The 19,605-nt window shown below is 42.5% G+C and overlaps 1 protein-coding gene across 5 annotated transcripts in view; it reads right to left on the bottom strand.

The window, feature by feature from the left end:
• Positions 1-19,598, bottom strand: part of TUBGCP4 (tubulin gamma complex component 4) — a 38,199-nt gene extending 18,601 nt beyond the window's left edge. Inside the window, exons 1-6 of one of the 5 annotated variants that reach the window (XM_010598390.3) lie at positions 19,320-19,595; positions 12,440-12,568; positions 5,535-5,657; positions 5,078-5,131; positions 4,597-4,653; positions 2,749-2,828 (exon numbers count right to left, since the gene is read on the bottom strand). In XM_010598390.3, coding sequence (XP_010596692.2) covers positions 2,749-2,828; positions 4,597-4,653; positions 5,078-5,131; positions 5,535-5,657; positions 12,440-12,568; positions 19,320-19,397 — 521 coding nt within the window. In that variant the 5' untranslated portion in view covers positions 19,398-19,595. Of the gene's footprint in view, positions 1-2,748; positions 2,829-4,596; positions 4,654-5,077; positions 5,132-5,534; positions 5,658-12,439; positions 12,569-19,319 lie in introns of all 5 variants that reach the window. The other 4 variants (XM_010598392.3, XM_064292063.1, XM_023558756.2 and 1 more) reach the window with 4 other exon arrangements.
• Positions 19,599-19,605: the final 7 nt, after the last annotated feature.

Raw genomic sequence — 19,605 nt, forward strand, 5'->3', positions numbered from 1 at the left:
TTTGGGGTATAATCATGAAGTTGAGGTTATATAAGAGAATGTCCTTTTTCTAAGGAGTTATAAGCTGAAATATTTAGGGGTTAATATCTGGGGCTACTGTTGAATGATTTAGCAAAAAAAACTGTGGTGTGCATGTGTATTTATATATATTTTTCACACACATGTATGTACAGACAGAGGAAGGAAGGAAGAAAAGACAGATAAATGTGGCAAGACGTTAATAATCAGTGAAACAAAGTGAAGGGTATACAAGTGTGTATTGCACTTACTACTCGTTCAGCTTTTTTCTACGTTTGAAATTTTTCAAAATAAAAAGTTAGGGAGAATAAGAGAGTATAAGAGCTTGAGTCTGCTATTGGTAGAATGCTAACTGAACAGAATCTCTTAAAAAAAAAATCAAATGGGAAGCCACTTCCATTTATGCACATCTGAGTATGCAGTCTGTAATGTCTGGTCCTTGCAAATGTGTGACAAATTCAATTCATGTATATGTCTATAAACAGAGAAACTGTAGAGAATATATACCAAAAGTTAACATTGGGCATCTCAACGGATAGAGATTAGAGATGATTTGTTTTCTTATCTTAGCACGTCTGTAGTCTCTACCATCAAAACGCATTTCTTTTGTTAGAAAGAAAAGCACAGTAATAGATAATTAAGCACTTTCTCTACCCTTTGTGGGCTCCTGGTGGCAAAGGAGGAGAATCCACCAGCCATTCCCTAGGAACCCTACGGGGCAGTTCTAGTCTGTCCTATGGGGTTGCTGTGAGTCGGAATCCACTCAACAGCAACAAGTTTGTTTTTTTTCTGGCTACCTTTTGCCCCTAAACCACGTTCTGGAAAGTTTCCTTTGCCTTGGTGAAAGTGGAAACCCTGGTGGTGTAGTGGTTAAGAGCTACAGCTACTAATCAAAAGGTCGGCAGTTCAAATCCACCAGGCGCTCCTTGGAAACTCTATGGGGCAGTTCTACTCTGTCCTATAGGGTCGCTATGAGTCGGAATCGACTCAACGGCAGTGGGTTTGGTTTTTTTTGGACTGGTAAAAGTGGAGATTGTTAAGAGTTCTGAGGGGCCTCAGAGATGACCTATTTCAATTTTGCAATTAATACCTTCCTTTTTAAAAAATATGGAGGAGGAAAACAGTTTGGTGGTACTTCAAAAAGTTCAACATAGAATTACTGATGGCCCAGCAGTAGCAGCCCTAGGATTAGGCCCAAAAGAACTGAAAACAGATCCTCAAAGCTAATACTTGTACTTGCACGTTCACAGCAGCACTATTCATAACAGCCAAAATGTGGGAATAATTCAAATGTTCGTCAGTGGACGAGGGGGTCAACAAATTGTGGAATATGATTCCAACAGAGTAGCATTTAGCCATAAAAAGAATGATGTACTGATAAATGCTACAGTGTGAATGAACCTCAAAGACACTATGCTAAGTTAAAGAAACTAGACACAAAAGGCCACCTGCTGCATGGTGCCATTTGTGTAAATATCTAGAACAGGCAAACCCACAGAGACAGAACAAAGACTGGCGGGGGGCGGGGGGGGCAGAATGGGTCGAAATAGATTTAACAGCAAGGGGTTCGGGTTTAGTTTTGGGGGAATGGAGGAATGGGGAGTAAAAATGTTTTAGAACTAGACAGGTGGTGACTGCACTTTAAGATGGTCCATTTTATGTAAATTTTAACTTAATAAAAAAGAAAAAATAATTTTTAAAAAACACAAAATTTAAAAAAATAGAGCTTAGTCCAGGGGAATACTGTTGAGAAGGACCTTCCTCCAGAGCCCACAGAGAGAGAAAGCCTTCCCCCAGAGCGGACGCCCTCAATTTGGACTTCTTGCCTACTAGACTGTGAGAAAATAAATTTCTCTTTGTTAAAGCCAAAAAATAAGACAGAAAGGGAAATGAGAAGATGAAATTGGCAATTATTCAATTAGACAAAAATCACTATTTTTTCTCTTTTACGTTTTTCTTTAAATTCTATTAATTTTTTTAAATTTGAAGAAATAAAGTATTTTAAAGAAAATTCATAATTTTATAACTCCAGCTCAATGACTGTAAATTTTTTCTGTGTTCCTTTTTAGTCTTTGATCATACTCCACATAGATTTTTCTTTAATTGTAAGACAGATATAATTTTGCATCCTTTTCTCACTTAGCATTACATATTTTTACATGCTGTTATAGTATTTATAATTTTAATGGTCTTATCACGTGGCTATATCTTCAACTTTTCTTCCATTGCTGGTCATTTTCTAATTTCTTGATAGAGAAAACAATATTGCACTGAATGTCTCTGCATATAGTTTTCTTCTTTTTAATAATTTTGTTAGGAAAAAATTCCTAAGAGTAGTATTATGGGATAATAGAAGTATAACCATTTTAGGAACCTTGATGTGAAAATACCAACTGCTCAAAAGCACATGCTTAGCCATAGCTGAGCAATGTCTGGCACATGTAATGGAAACCCTCCATGGACACAGGATCTAAAAATTACAAAGGATCACCTCAAAGTCATCTAGGCAGGTAGATCTTGGTTTTGATACTCAACCCTTCATAATCCTCTTTTTCCAACTCCTGAGCCATCATAAGGATTACATGGGCTCCTGTGCTCATGGGGTTTTTCTATCCTGGTCATAACTTTCCCTAGAGGGAAACTCAAGATGACCTGAAAATAAAGCATGGAGGAATCAAGTCACTTGACCATGCAGCCCCACCCCAAATCCTCGATGAAGCCATAACTTACTTTTCTAATGCACTGCGAACAGGAGGCAACCCCCCACAGCTATATTTGTAGACTGTTTCCAGGATCTGACAACCATGAATCTGAAGAAAATACAGCTTTGTCAAACTTGATTCCATTTTAATGGTTCATGCACAACAAACTCACATGCTCTATTCAACCAAGAGAGCACAGTCCAGCAAAGACAGGGTAAACCTTCTCATAATACTTATGTGCAGTGGTTCTCAAAGAATCATCATTACCCAGGAACTTGTTAGGAACACAACTTTTCAGGTCCCACCATGGACCTACTGAATCAGAAACCGAATCAGAAACTCAGAAGAGGGGAGACAACTTTCTGTGTATTTAACAAGCTCTCCAGGTCGTGGCACAGCGGTTAAGAGCTACGGCTGCTAACTAAAAGGTTGGCAGTTTGAATCCACCAGGCGCTCCTTGGAAACTCTGTGGGGCAGTTCTACTCTGTCCTAGAGGGTCGCTATTGAGTCTCGACTCCACGACACTGGGTTTGGTTTTTTTTTTTTTGGTTTTCCAGGTGATTGTGCTGCACACTGAAGTCTGAGAACCACTGCACTGGAGAAACCAGCATCATCTCGAGTTGGACCTCCAAGCAACGGAAACGAAACATCAAGTGAGATGTGCAACCAGGCATGGAAGCCTGATGCCGTCTCCACTGACTCCACTTCTCTAGAAGGCCCTCTCGTTTTGGGAGATAGTTTAATACAGCGATTAAGAGCACAGTCTTTTAAGTCAGCTAGACCTGGGTTTATAGACCAGCTCTACCATTCACTACCATGTGTCTGTATCGGAGCACACTCCTTAGCCTATTTAATTGAATGTGATAATGTATGTAAAGCACTTAGCACAGTGCCTAGGACAATGCAGGGCTCTGCACCAGTTTGCTCTGTTCCAACCCCTGCTAAGAATGTTTCTAACAAGCTTCCAGGAAATTGTAAGTAAGAATCACCTGAGGATCTCGTTAAAATGTAGATTTTCTAATTCCATAAATCTGGGGCGGAAATGCAAAGTCTCAGCAGAGAACTTGTTAGAAACGCAAATTCTCAGCAGGGTTCAAACTGGAATGAACCAGCTCAAAGCCCTGGTACAAAGTAAGTACTCAGCAAGGCTGGATATTCATCAAGGTGAATACTCGTAATAAGCTAAGGCACAAATATAAAAGCTTCAACACTCGGAGACTTGAACTAAACATGTTTAACCCCATTGTCCATTATTAAGAATGGGGTTTTATGGACCAATTCAATAAGACACTAGATTCTTCTTCTGATGTGAAATCTCAAAGCATTCCTCAGTTACTGACCCTGCCCAGAAAAAACACACACTCTCCTGCCACTGAGGACTTCACTTTTCAATGCTGTGATAAAAACGTGTGACAAGGATAGGCATATTTAACTAATAAAATGGCATCTAGGTTTCACCCAGGTACCTTATAATTCTTAGAAAGCTCCCAGCACCCTCGCCACGAACCTACTATCTTCTCTCTTTCTGAGGATGAATTTCTGTGTCTCCTCAAGATCCATACTCAACAATTCTAAACCCTTAGAACAAACTGCTCTCACCTCCAGGCACGCACGGCATTTTCATCTTACCGCAGCAGCGCTCTGCGGTACATCTCTTAACATTCCCCCAGCCTCAGTGGGCCAGGTGGTGCTTAAGGACAGGGTTATATCTTACTTATCTTGGCATCCCTGATACTGAGCATGATCTACAGCTTATATTGCTGAATGAATGACTAAACAAAAACTAAAACTAGGGTCTTCCAGAAAGAACATAAGGTAAAATTATTAATATCTTCTTGGCACTTATCAGAGCAAAAGGAAAAAGGGAAGTTCTCACCTTCTGACTTTTAATTTGCTCCACTACAACCATCACAGAGGGAAAGAGGAGCTGGAACTGCAAAGGAGAAAATAATCAGGATGGCGTGCAATTATGTGCAAGTCAACTCAGCAAATGCTTCCCTTTCTAAATAGTCCAGTTTAAGATAAAGATGGCAATGCCACAGAAGAGCCAAGATAAGGTCCCAATGTCCTAAGGCAACTCTGACTGATGAAGGGGTTGGTTACAGACAGGAAGTTACTTTCTATTTCTAAGGCTGGCATAATTGTTAGTACTGATGCCAATATAGACAGCATTAACATCAGACATTAAGTTTTAACCAAACTTGGACCTCTTCAAACAGTTCTGATGTATTAAAGCACAGTAAATGCACAAAATAAAACGTCGGGCTCTGAATCCAGCATGAAAACAGTTCTCAAAAATGGCATCAGAAGTTAGACTATCCTAAAGACATCAGCGCTCTGCTATCCAGGCAGCGTACCTGATCTAAGGAGTAGTTGACATGTGCTATGGAGAGATGCGGATCAGCCAGAAACTGCAACAAAAATATCAAGGTTAGGGCGCCTTCGAATTCCTTCAATTGAATTCATCTATGAAAACCAGGAGAGACTTTGAGAATGGGCTTCGTGTTAGTTCTAGGCTTCAGAGAACTGATAATGTGTAGAAGAGTATTAATTCTGATTTTCAGGTGATAACAAACCAAAGCCACCAACTCTTTTATATGAACTCACTCAGGAGCCTCTGCCAGGATTTGTAAGCTACTTTGGTCATGGCTTGGGCAATCACAGAGAAAACTGCGCCCTCCAGCCCGCAGGAAATAGCTCACTCTTAACAACCTGGCCTGGAGAAAAGCAGCTACCAAAGGGTGTTTCAGATTCAAGCACATTCCCTAGTTTGCTGTCCCTAAGGTGCTGTTTTCTACATTTCCTCTTTCTCACCTCTTGTTCTAAATCAAGCAGTGCTTGGCGATAAGGCTGCAAAACTGAATCCAGCCCCGTGCAGAAGGCCCTTAGGTAGATTCCATGTAAGCCACCTTGGCCCTGCTGAGATGAGTGGTGATCCTGAAATGAGACAGACAGAAGTTAGCTTCTTATCAGGCCCTGCAACCTGAAAAGGATGTTATCTTTTGTTAGTGGTACTGTTGTAACTTAAATAACTCCATAAAATGTAGTGCTTCACTGGCAGGAAAACTGACTGAAGACAGAGATTTTGAGCTCTGACCTTTTAAAATATGATAATACTTTAATATTCTAAGCAGGCCCAAATGTTACAAATAACCAAGTAATACTCTATGCTGTGGAAACCCTGGTGGTGTAGTAGTTGAGTGCTACTATGGCTGCTAACCAAAGGTTGGCAGTTCAAAGCCACCAGGCACTCCTTGGAAACCCTATGGGGCAGTTCTACTCTGTCCTATAGGGTTGCTATTAGTCAGAGATGACTCAATGGCAATGAGTCTTTTTGTTTACTCTATACTGCTAGTGGAGAGATTTTTCTACAGGTCAGTGTTGACCATACCACCCCCAGCTTATTGATATTCCATCAATTCCTGGAGCCTTGTTTTTCACCAATGCCTTCAGAGCAGCTTGGACTTCTTCCTTCAGTGCCGTCGGTTCCTGATCATATGCTACCTCTTGAAATGGTTGAACATCGACTAATTCTTTTTGGTATAATGACTCCATGTATTCCTTCCATCTTCTTTTGATGCTTCCTGCGTCTTTTAATATTTTCCCCCATGGAATCCTTCGCCATTGCAACTCGAGGCTTGAATTTTTTCTTCAGTTCTTTCAGCTGGAGAAACGCCGAGCGTGTTCTTCCCTTTTGGTTTTCCATCTCCAGCTCTTTGCACATGTCATTATAATACTTTACTTTGCCTTCTCAAGACGCCCTTTGAAATCTTCTGTTCAGTTCTTTTACTTCATCAATTCTTCCTTTTGCTTTAGCTGCTCAACACTTGAGAGCAAGTTTCAGACTCTCCTCAGACATCCATCCTGGTCTTTTCTTTCTTTCCTGTCTTTTCAATGATCTCTTGCTTTCTTCATATGTGATGTCCTTGGTATCATTCCACAACTCGTCTGGTCTTCGGTCACTGGTATTCAATGTATCAAATCTATTCTTCAGATGGTCTCTAAATTCAGGTGGGATGTACTCAAGGTCATATTTTGGCTCTTGTGGACTTGCTCTGATTTTCTTCAGTTTCAGCTTGAACTTGCATATGAGCAATTGATGGTCTGTTCCATAGTTGGCCCCTGGCCTTGTTCTGACTGATGATATTGAGCTTTTCCATCGTCTCTTCCCACAGAAGTAGTCAATTTGATTTCTGTGTGTTCCATCTGGCGAGGTCCATGTGTAGTCACTGTTTATGTTGGTGAGAGAAGGTATTTGCAATGAAGAAGTCATCGGTCTTGCAAAATTCTATCATTCAATCTCCGGCATTGCTTCTATCACCAAGGCCATATTTTCCAACTACTGATCCTTCTTCTTTGTTTCCAACTTTCACATTCCAATTGCCAGTAATTATCAATGCATCCTGATTGCATGTTCGATCAATTTCAGACTGCAGCAGCTGATAAAAATCTCCTATTTCTTCATCTTTGGCCCTAGTGGTTGGTGCATAAATTTGAATAATAGTGGTATTAACAGGTCTTCCTTGTAGGCATATGGATATTATCCTATCACTGACAGCGTTGTACTTCAGGATAGATCAACTGAGGTGTTTCAACAAACAGATGCAGCGCTGGAGGTGCTCACTTGGCTGTGCAAAGAAATATGGAAGACAGCTTCCTGGTCAAATGACTGGAAGAGATCCATATTTATGCCTATTCCCAAGAAAGGTGATCCACCTGAATGTGAAAATTATAGAACAGTATCATAAATATCTCACACACACGCAAAATTTGCTGAAGATCATTCAAAAACAGCTGCAGCAGTATATCGACAATGAACTGCCAGAAATTCAGGCCGGTTTCAGAAGAGGACATGGAACCAGGGATATCATTGCTGATGTCAGATGGATCCTGGCTGAAAGCACAGAATACCAGAAGGGTGTTTACCTGTGTTTAATTGACTGTGCAAAGGCATTCGACTGTGTGGATCATAACAAATTATGGATAATACTGGGAAGAATGGGAATTCCAGAATACTTAATTGTGCTCATGAGGAATCTTTACATAGATCAAGAGGCAGTTGTTCAGACAGAACAAGGGGCTACTGATTGGTTTAAAGTCAGAAAAGGTGTGCGCCAGGGTTGTATTCTTTCACCATACCTATTCAATCTGTATGCCGAGCAAATAATCCAAGAAACTGGACTATATGAAGAACAACAGGGCATCAGGATTAGAGGAAGACTCATTAGCGACCTGCGTTATGCAGATGACACAACTTTGCTTGCTGAAAGTGAAGAGGACTTGAAGCACTTACTAATGAAGATCAAAGACCACAGCCTTCAGTATGGATTGCGCCTCAACATAAAGAAAACAAAAATCCTCACAACTTGACCAATGAGTGACATCATGACAAACAGAGAAAAGATTGAAGCTGTCAAGGATTTCATTTTATATGGATCCACGATCAACAGCCATGGAAGCAGCGGTCAAGAAATCAAATGACACATTGCATTGGGCAAATCTGCAGCAAAGGACCTCTTGAAAGTGTTGAAGAGCAAAGATGTCACCTTGAAGACTAAGGTGCGCCTGACCCAAGCCATGGTGTTTTCAATCACCTCATGTGCATGTGAAAGCTGGACAATGAATAACGAAGATCGAAGAAGAACTGACGCCTTTGAATTGTGGTTTTCACAAAGAATATTGAATATACTATGGACTGACAAAAAAACGAACAAATCTGTGTTAGAAGTATAACCAGAATGCTCCTTAGAAGCAAGGATGGCGAGACTGCATCTTACATACTTTGGACATGTTGTCAGGGACATGTTGTCCCTGGAGAAGGACATCATGGTTCGCAGAATACAGGGTCAGCAGAAAACAGTAAGACCCTCAACAAAGTGGACTGACACAGTGGCTGCAACAATGAGCTCAAGCATAAAAACGATTGTAAGGATGGCTCAGGACCAGGAGCGTTTCGTTCTGTTGTGCACGGGGGTTGGAACCGACTTGACGGCACCTAACAACAACAACCCCCAGCTTAAACCCTTGAGTAGCTTCCCACTGTCTCAGAATAATATTCAAACTCCTGTACATGGCATGCAATGACTTCTGTATTCTAGGCCTCACCTATCTCTCCAAAATTACCTTTCACTGCTTCCAACTTCATAGCCTCATTTCCAAACTACCCACAGTTCGCCCACTGTGCTTTGCTTCTATCTCGCACTCCTATATCTTTAGACATGCGTTCTGCTCCTTACTGCCCACCTCAGCTGCGGGGCAGATGTCTGTTCTTCCTGAGGACCTTAAGCATCCTCAAGCATCTTCTCTGCCAAAGCCCTTCCTAATCCTCCCTAGGGAATTAGTCATTCCCCCTTTTTGCTTTCATGGCATCTCTGCTTAATGTTTGAATTGTGCTTCTGTTTATACATCCCCTTCACTATACCAAGAGATCCACGGAGGCAGGGACCACCCTTTATTCATCTTTGTATCTCAGCTTATAGCACAGTTCTTTGGCCAGAGGGTGCTGAGCAATGCTCAGTGAATACACCAATGACCTCAATGCTCCTTATGTCCTTTCCTCTGTCTGGATGGGAATTCATCAAGAACGTGAATCTGACAGCCAACATGGGGAGCTGTGAGACTGTCATAAACAGGTTATTTACAAATACGGCTTGTCTTTCAGGAAACCTGCAATTTTTACAGGAGCTTCTTGTGTAGTTTTATTTGGGAAACTGCGAATAACAGTTGAGGAGAGGCTACACTGACGAGCCTCTGTGGTTACGTACAGATAGGGTGGTCAGGCTCCGGTGGTGGTGATACACTAGCGGAATTCAGTGGTAAATGTGGTCGGAAGCTAGGGCTCAGTGGTTACAAGGCACAGTGTAGCAGGAGGATGCTATAAAGGACACTAGTAGCTCCTGAAAATAAATGCTCACAGCTGTAATAAGAACAGCATGGACAGAGGGTAAAATACAGACTGGACTGGCTTACCACCAGCCCAATTTGTTTTGATCTTGAGTCATCCCAGAGAACTAAATGTCATTTATCCCAAATTGAAAGAGAAAACTACTGTTTTTGACTTTTCCAAAAAAAAAAGAGGTACTACTCATATCTGTAGAATGTGGTAAAGTAGGAATTCAACACATTATATAAAATTCACATACACAAATACAGGAAAATTTTTCCTTTCAGTGTTCTACACAAAAAACAATTAGAGAACTTTTCGTCTATATTATGATATATACTAGTGCCAACTTTGATAATCAAGCGTGCCCTTGTTAATATGATTTCATAGCAAATTGGCATTGATTAGAGTTTAAATTCATATATACCAAAAAAACCAAACCCAGTGCCGTCGAGTCGATTCCGACTCATAGCGACCCTATAGGGACCCTATAAGACAGAGTAGAACTGCCCCATGGAGTTGCCAAGGAGCACCTGGCGGATTTGAACTGCCGACCCTTTGGTTAGCAGCCATAGCACTTAACCACTACGCCACCAGGCTTTCCAAATTCATATATAGCTTAAGTATTTTCTCCGCAATAAAATCAGCTGGAGAGCATCAGAATCCCAGTTGTTGTCGTTAGGTACTGTCAAGTCGCTTCCAACTCCCAGCAACCCTACGTGCAACAGACCAAAACACTGCGCTGTCCTGCGCCATCCTCACAATAGTTGCTATGCTTGAGCACATTATTGCAGCCCTGTGCCAATCCATTTCTTTGAGGGTCTTCCTCTTTTTTGCTGACCCTCTGCTTTACCATGCATGATGTTCTTCACCAGGGACTGGTCCCTCCTGACAACACATCCAAAGTACTTGAGACAACGTCTCACCATCCTCGCATCTAAGGAGCATTCTGGCTGTACTTCTTCCAAGGCAGATTTGTTCATTCTATTGGCAATACATGTTATATTCAATATTCTTCACCAACACCATAATTCAAAGGCATCAATTCTTCTTTGGGCTTCCTTATTCATTGACCAGCTTTTACGTGCATATGAGGTGACTGAAAACACCATGGCTTGGGTCAGGTGCACCTTAGTCCTCAAAGTTACATCTTTGCTTTTTAAACGTTAAAGAGGTCTTTTGCAGCAGATTTGCCCAATGCAATGTGTCATTTGATTTCCTGACTGCTGCTTTCATGGGTGTGGATTACGGTTCCAAATAAAATGAAATCCTTGACAACGTCGATGTTTTTTCCATTTATCATGATGTTGCGTATTGGTCCAGTTGTGAGGGTTTTTGTTTTCTTTATGTTGAGGTGTAACCCATGCTGAAGGCTGTGGTCTTTGATCTTCATTAGTAAGTGCTTCAGGTCCTCTTCACTTTCAGCAAGCAAGGTTGTGTCATCTGTATAACGCAGGTTGTTAATGAGTCTTCCTCCAGCCCTGAGGCCGAGTTCTTCTTCATATAGTCAAGCTTCTTGGGTTATCTGCTCAGCATACAGGCTGAATCAGCATGGTGAAAGGGTACAACCCCGAGGCACACCCTTCCTGACTTTAAGCCATGCAGTAACCCGGTATCAGAGATGGAAACCGAGACATTACTCTCCCACTCCCAAAGTCTGCTATCGGTTTCCACAGCGGGGGCCAGAAGGCACTGGCTGCGCTGTCTGAAACAGCATTCTTCTTTTTCATTTTAGAAGTCCCCCTCTTTCCTCCTCACCCAGAATCATTCTTTCAACAATGAAATAGGCTTCACGATTGAATCACGGTCACACAATGTGAAAGCCTTTTAGCCTTTTCCTTATCACTGGCAAAATTACAAACTTAAAAATAAAGAACTTTAGAATTTCTTTAAAAATTGCGAGCACTTACTATGTATCAGGCACTGTGTTCAGCACATGAATCATCTCGTTTAATTCTCGCAGCCCTATGAGATGGGCACTATACACTACCCAAGCTACAGATAAAAAAACCGAGCCTCAGGGACACTGGGCGACCTGCCTGTTGGTATATGGCCAGTAAGTGATGGGGCGGGACACAAACCCTTGCCCCTACTCTATCCTGACTCCCAGTGATTTCATATCACTAGAGAACATTTATTAAATGCTTACTATGTGCTAAGCACCCTCTCTAGTTTAACTCTTTTATTTACAAATAAGAAAAATGAAACCCAAAGATTTTAGTTGCTTGTCTCAGGGTGGCACAGATAGTTAGAAGCAGAGTGGCAAAGCAGTTTGAAGGAATAATGCTTCATGTTTTCACCTCTGGAATTAGAACTCTGCTCCGGCTCAAACTGATTTAATTCAGGTCTCCTAATACGCAGGCCAGGCCAATCACAAGAAAAGGACATCATGTCCTTTTTTCAACAAAAAAACGGGAAACCCTCAACGAGATGGAGCAGCACCAGAGCTGCAACAACGGGCTCAAGGGTATCAACGACTGTGGGCGGCACAGGAAAGGGCAGTGTCTCCCTCTGTTGTACAGAAAGTCACAATGAGCTGGAGCCAACTTGACAGCAACTACCAACAACAATACTCAAGCCAACATATTTTCTTACACCAACTTGCTGAAATTGGTCACCATGTATATTTCTTCCTTGTTAGAGGTACAGTCACCTAGCCTTCACTTGAATACTTCCAGTAATGAGAAATTCCTAACTTCTTGAGACTTATCTTCTATGAATTACCAATGGGTTCTCTGAAAGCTTAGCGCACCCATGATACCACAGGAACCCTTGGACCCTGAGAGGATCTGAAGAACACAGAGAGGCACACCCTGTCATGAGAACAGGAACCGACCTGCTGCTGCACATGGCCCGTATACTGTTCAATGAACTCAGTGAAGCGAATGTAGTCTGTGCCCAGCCGGCAGAGTCGATTCAGGATGCTGGTTTCACTGGGATGGAGAAATGGGAAGTCCTGCGACACCTGGAGGAAGAGAAGAGTGTTAACACTGGCTGCCGCCATTCACTGCTCTCTGTTCTTTGCAGAGCTTCAGATGCCTCACGCTGTTCATTTTTTCCTTCTCAAGGTGCCCTTTTAAGGCTGGTAAGTTCTGGGTAACAAAGGTATTCCCAAACTACTGCAAAGGTGCTGTTCCCCATTCCCTACCTAATAAGTTTATTTAAATACATTAGGCAAGGTAAAAAAAAAGATTCAAGCAATACAAAACTGTGTACGTTAAAAAAAAAGTCTCATCACACTGGCCCTTATTGTATGAGGCCAAGGTGAGAATTTCACATAGAAAACCTTCATTTCTGCTCATGCAATGAGAGAAGGCAAACAGGTTTTTCTCTGGCCTCCTCTCTCTGAAGACCGAGAGCCTGCTGAGACCCTGGCCACCGCTACCAACCTCAGACCTTAGCTACAAGGAACCTCCATTGAGTTCCAGTGGAGGCATGGTTAAGCCTTCCTCCTGGAACCTCTTGTTAAAAGGTAAAAAGCCTTCAACCTCTTGTTTAAAGTGTAAAGATTTGGACTCTAATCACTGAACTAACATTGCAATTGTAATTGTTGATTCTGATTCTCCAGTTCTAAATGAATGTTGTAAGATCTTACTTGCATGCTTTGCCATAACTACCTTGCAATAAACTAAATGAGTTTATGTATGATAAAAAAAAAAAAAGTCTCCCTCCCCAGAGGCAGCCATGGTTACCTGTTTCTCTACAATCTTCCAGGGATGAAATATAAAGGTATGCAACAAAGTCTCTGTGAGATTTTAAATTCTGTTTTCATTTCAATGAAATCTAAAATTAACATATGCATACTATGAATACTCTAGGAAAAAGTACCTTATAAATTTAGTGTCCTTATTTTCATCTGTGTTTTTAATTTAAATGATGGCCAAATGATAGCCTACTAGGCTATATAAAGGTTTCACAGTGGTCGACATAGAAAAAAATTGAGGGAGAATTTATTCCACCCCCCAACTGTACTGAACACCTAGTAGGTCCAGGCACTGTGCTGACAGATGAGGTAAAACAGTGAACAGTCAGACATGGCTACTGCTCCTAAGGGGCCTGGCGTATTACATGTCCATGCGGTCAAGACTGCACTTTGTCCATGCCATCTTTACATGACAGTACATGTGCTAAGAAACAGGCAAAGAAGGATTTTCCTCTTCCTGAGTCTGCAATAACTTGCACCAACACGGGGCATCCATGATAATTTTTCTCCTTCAGCCGAATGTGAAAAGCACTGTTCTGCAGAAAGTATGCAATATTCGCTCTTTGTGGTCTCCTTTTCTTCCACAAATACGGCAGAAGCTGGGCTAGGTACTCCGGGTACACAGATGAAGGAGACTGCTGTGGTCTCCGCCCTTGTGGGCAATCTATTTGGGGGAAAAAACTATACACAGGTAACAACAATAAGTAAATAATTATGAATTGTGATGAGTGCTATAATGGAAATAAACAGTTTGCTGTGATAGAGAATGATGGCATAAGAGGAGACTACCTAACTTAAAGAGGTGGTCAGAGAAAGTTTTTCTGAGAGGTGGCTTTAAAGCTGAGGCGTTAACGATGAAAACGACGAAAACATCTAGTTAAGACTTTTTCATAATAAAGAAAGGAAGAGGAAGGATGAATTACTGTGGCTCTCCTCTGACCCTAAAGCCACCTTTCCTGTACTGTCATCTCTCTATACTTCAGCCAAGCCCTCAGCAAACATATGGTGAAAAATCTCTTCACATATATCTGGTACTGTGCTCAGGTCCATAGGGGAAACCTGGGGAAACCTGAAATATCAACTCAGTCTTCAGACTTACACACAAAAAATTCAAATACCACCTTACAGATTTTTACACTTTATTTTTTTTAAGAAAATCCACTTAAATTCCCATACATACATAAATAACAAAAAGAATCTGATTTATAAGCTTTACAGACTAAGAATGTAATTTTTCTTCTCCGCCACAGCCTATACTGCCAATTCTCATAAGAAGGGACATACCTTTGTAATTAGGAAATCTAGATTCAAATCCTGTTTGCCACTACCAGGACTAGCCAGCACGAAGTTCTCCAAGCTTCAGTTTGCTCACTGGTAAACTGGGGCCAACAATCCCTGAGTTACCAGGGTATTGACAGCGCTAGATAACATTACTGCAAGCAGAAGCAGGTGAGAGTGGTTCAGACACTAGAGTCAGACAGACCTGGGTTCAAAAAGAGACTCTGCTCGTTATTAGCTAAAGGAGCCCTGGTGGTGCAGTGGTTAAAGTTCTTGGCTGCTAACCCAAAGGTCAGCAGTTGGAACGCGTCAGCCACTCTGCGGGAGAAAGCTGCGGTAGTCTGCTTCTGCGGATTCCCATCTGTTGTTGTGGTTGTTACTCGCTGTCCAGTAGGTTCCGACTCATAGCGACTCTACGGACAACAGAAGGAAACACTGCCTGAACCTGCGCCATCCTCACAATCTTTGCTATGTTTGAGCCCACTGTTACAGCCACCGTGTCAATCCATCTCACTTAGGGTCTTCCTCTCTACCAAGCATGATGTCCTTCTTCAGGGACTGGTCCCTTCTGATTATACGTCCAAAGAGTCTCACCATCTTCAATTCCAAAGAGCACTCTGACTGTATTTCTGCCAAGACAGCTTTGCTTGTTCTTCTGGCAGTCCATGGTATAGTCAATATCCTTCACCAACACCGTAATTCAAAGGCATCAATTCTTCCTCAATCCTTATTCATTGTCCAGCTTTTGCATGCATATGACTGAAAATACTATGGCTTGGGTGAGGTGTACCTCAGCCCGCAAAGTGACATCTTTACTTTTCAACACTTTAAAGAGGTCTTTTGCAGCACATTTGCCCAATGCAATGTGTCATTTGATTTCCTGACTACTGCTTCCATGGGCATTGATTGTGGATCTAAGTAAAATGAAATCCTTAACAACTTCAATATTTTCTCCATTTATCATGATGTGGCTTATTCGTCCAGTTGTGAGGATTTTTGTTTTCTTTATGTTGAGGTGTAACCCATGCTGAAGGCTGTGGTCTTTGATCTTAATCAGTAAGTGCTTTAAGTCCTCTTCACTTGCAGCAAGCAAGGTTGTGTCATCTGAATATCCCAGGTTGTTAATAAGTCTTCCTCCAAACCTGATGCCATATTCTTCTTCATACAGTCCAGCTTCTCAGATTATTTGCTGAGCATACAGATTGAATAAATACGGTGACAGGATACAACCCTGACACACACCTTTCCTGACATTAAACCACACAGTAGCCCCTTGTTCTGTTCAGATGACTGCCTCTTGGTCTGTTCACAGGTTCCTCATGAGCACGATTAAGTGTTCTGGAGTTCCTATTCTTCACAATGTTATCTATAATCTGTTATGATCCGCACAGTCAATAAAACACAGGTAAACATCTTTCTGGTATTCTCTGCTTTCAGCCATGATCCACCTGACATCAACAATGATATACCTCATTTCCACATCCTCTTCTGAATCCTGCTTGAATTTCTGGCAGTTCCCTGTCAATGTATGGCTGCAACTACTTCTGAATTATCATCAGCAAAATTTGGTGTGATATTAATGATATTGTTGAATAATTTGGGCATCCTGTTGGATCACCTTTCAGGTAGATGTCTTCCAAATTTGTTCGCCTAAACAAGTAAGTGCCTCTGGCGCTGCATTTGTTTCCTGAAACATCTCAATTGGTATGCCATCAATTCCTGGACCCTTGCTATTCGCCAATTCCTTCAGTGCAGCTTGGACTTCTTCCCTCAATACCATTGGTTCTTGATCATATGCTACCTCCGGAAATGGGTGAATGTTAACCAATTCTTTTTAGTACAGGGACTGTCTATTCTTTCCATCTTCTTTCGATGTTTTCTGCATCATTCAATGTTTCCCCCGTTGAATCCTTCAAAATTTCAACTCAAGGCTTGAATTTTTTTTTATCAGTTTTTGCTGCTTAAGAAATGCCAAGCGTGTTCTTCCCTTTTGGGTTTCTAACTCCAGGTCTTTACCCATTTCATTATAATATTTAACTTTGTCTTCTTGAGCTGCCCTTTGAAATCTTCTTTTCAGCTCTTTTACTTCATCATTTCTTCCAATTTGCTTCAGCTGCTCTACATTTAAAAGCAAATTTCAGTGTCTCTTTTGACATCCATTTGGGTGTTTTCTTTCCCATCTTTTTCATGACCTTTTACTTTCTTCATCCCATAACTTGTCTGGTGTTCAGCCATCAGTGTTCAATGCATCAAATCGATTCTTGAGATGGTTTCTAAATTCGGGTGGGTCATACGTTGGTTCTCATGGTCTTGTTTTAATTTTCCTCAGCTTCAACTTGAACTTATGTACGAGCAATTAGTGGTCTGTTCTGCAGTTGGCTGGCCTTGTTCTGATGGTATTGAGCTTTTCCATTGTCTTTTTCCACAGATGTGGTCAATTTGATTCCTGTGTTTTCCATCTGGTGGGGTTCACAGTGCATAGCTGCCGTTTATGTTGTTGAAAAAAGCTATTTGCAACGAAGAAGTTGTTGGTCTTGCAAAATTCTATCATGCGATCTCTGGCGTCTCACCAAGGCCATATTTTCCAACTACCAATCCTTCTTTGTTTCCAACTTCCACATTCCAATCACCAGTAATTATGAATGCATCTTGATTGCATGTTTGATCAATTTCAGTCTGCAGAAGTTGGTAAAAATCTTCAATTTCTCCATCTTTAGCATTAGTGGTTGGTGTGTAAATTTGAATAACAGTCGTATTAACTGGTCTGCCTTGTAGGTGTATGGAATTTTCCTATCACTGACAGCGCTGTACTTCAGGATAGATCTTGAAACGTTCTTTCTGACGATGAATGCAACGCCATTCCTCTTCAATTTGTCATTCGTGGCATAGTAGACCATATAACTGTCTGATTCAAGACGACTAACACCCTGTCCATTTCAGCTTACTAATGCCTAGGATATTGATCTTCATGCATTCCATCTCATTTTTTAAACTTTCAATTTTCCTAGATTCATATTTCATACATTCCATGTTCCTATTATTAATGGATGTTTGCGGCTTTTTCTTTTCATTTTGAGTCATGTCACATCAGCAAACGAAGGTCCTGAAAGCTTGACTCAACCCACGTCATTGAGGTCAACTCTACTTTAAGGATGCAGTCTTCCCCAGTAGTATTTTGAGTACCTTCCAACTTGAGGGGCTCATCTTCCAGCACTATTATCAGACAATGTTCTGTTATTCATAAGGTTTTCACTGGACAATTTTTTCAGAAGTAGACCACCAGGTCCTTCTTCGTAGTCTATTCTTAGTCTGGAAGCTCCGCTGAAACCTGTCCACCATGGGTAACCCCGCTGCTATCTGAAATACCGGTGGCATAGCTTCCAGCATCACAGCAACATGCAAGCTAGCACAGTACGACAAACTGACAAAAGCATGGTGGAAAAGATTACCATACAGTGTTGAAAACCCCGTGGGGCATCTTTACGGAGTCAGAATTGACTCGATGGCAGTGGGTGTGGTTTTAATTATTAGCTAAAGAGCCCTGATGGCACAATGATTAGGAGCTTGCTGCAAACCCAAAGGTCAGCAGCAGTTCCAGCCCACCTGGTGATCTGCTCCTGTAAAGATTACAGCCTAGCAAACCCTATGGGGCAGTTCTACTCTGTCACACAGGGTCACTATGAGTTGGAACTGACTTGACAGCACAGGAGAAAAATTATTAACTAGGAACCCCTGTGTGGCACAAATAGTTTATCGCTCAACTATTAGCCAAGACGGCGGTTCAAGCCCACCCAGAGGCACCCTTGGAAGACAGGCCTGGCTACCTGATTCTGAAAGGTCACAGCCTTGAAAATCCTATAGAGCAGCTATACTCTGCACACATGGAATCACCATGAGTAGGAATCAACTCAGCAACGAACAAAAACAACTATTATCTATGTAACCCCAGGAGTTACTTAGCATTCTGAGTCTAAATTAATCTGTTAAATGGAGATAAAGTGACTGCAAAGGTTAAACGAGATTAAACAAATAAACCATTGCTGTTGACTCATAGTGACCCTATAGGACAGAGCAGAACTGCCCCACAGGGTTTGCAAGGAGTGGATGGTGGACTGGTACTACCAACCTTTTGCTTCGCGGCCAAGCTGTTAACCACCAGGGCTCCAAACGAGATAATGCCTCCAAACAACGTCTACTCCTCAGCACTTCCTCCTCCTACAGCCCCGGTTACTTGAAGGCCCGCTTCTAAGTTCTCCACCCTCTCATTCATTTCTTCATTCAACAAAATTTGCTCGGCACTTATTGAGTCAAGCGCTGTGAGTCTTCAAAATTCAGTTTGAAACACAGTGCAAATGTGAAAATGAGAGACGGAGCCTCTTTAGCTTCTACATCGGAGTTGCCCAGCTCCTTGGCTCGAACAACTCAGAAGCATCCGAAGACAGGCCTGGCAACCTGCTTCAAAAAGGTCACAGCCTTGAAAACCCTATGGAGCAGCTCCGTCCCCCCCAAGGCGGGGACGTTCCGGGTCTGCTGTCAGTTTCCCTGCCTCGGCCCAGCTCTCTCAGGGTGTTCCTCCCTCAGGCCCCTCGGGCACCAAGCTCCGGTTGTCTGTCCTAGGACACACCCCCTACAACACCGCGGGCCCTGCACGCCCTGCCCCCTCGGCTCCCTCAGACCCCACCCCCTGGCTCCGGCTCTAGTCCCGCGGTCGCTCCGCCGTTCCCGCGCGCAGTACCTGGAGGCCGGTCTGCTTGTTCCAGGTGAAGATGGACCCCGGGTACCCGCTCAGAGCCAAGAGCAGCTCGTGGATCATTCCCACGGCGGACCTCCACTCCCTAGCCACGTCACCCTGTCCTCCAGCGCCCCTCCAGGGGACCACGGAGGCGAGTTCTCCCGCCTCGACGCGTGCACAGGCCGCTGGGACGGGCAGTTCGTCCGGAATCTACCCCGCCGAAACCACTGCTGCGGGAACAGCGGAGGGGAAGAGCGGAAGGGGTCGGCGCCGAGTCCCGGAAGTGCGC

Source organism: Loxodonta africana, chromosome 10 (assembly GCF_030014295.1).
Source record: "Loxodonta africana isolate mLoxAfr1 chromosome 10, mLoxAfr1.hap2, whole genome shotgun sequence".
Taxonomy (NCBI): Eukaryota; Metazoa; Chordata; class Mammalia; order Proboscidea; family Elephantidae; genus Loxodonta; species Loxodonta africana.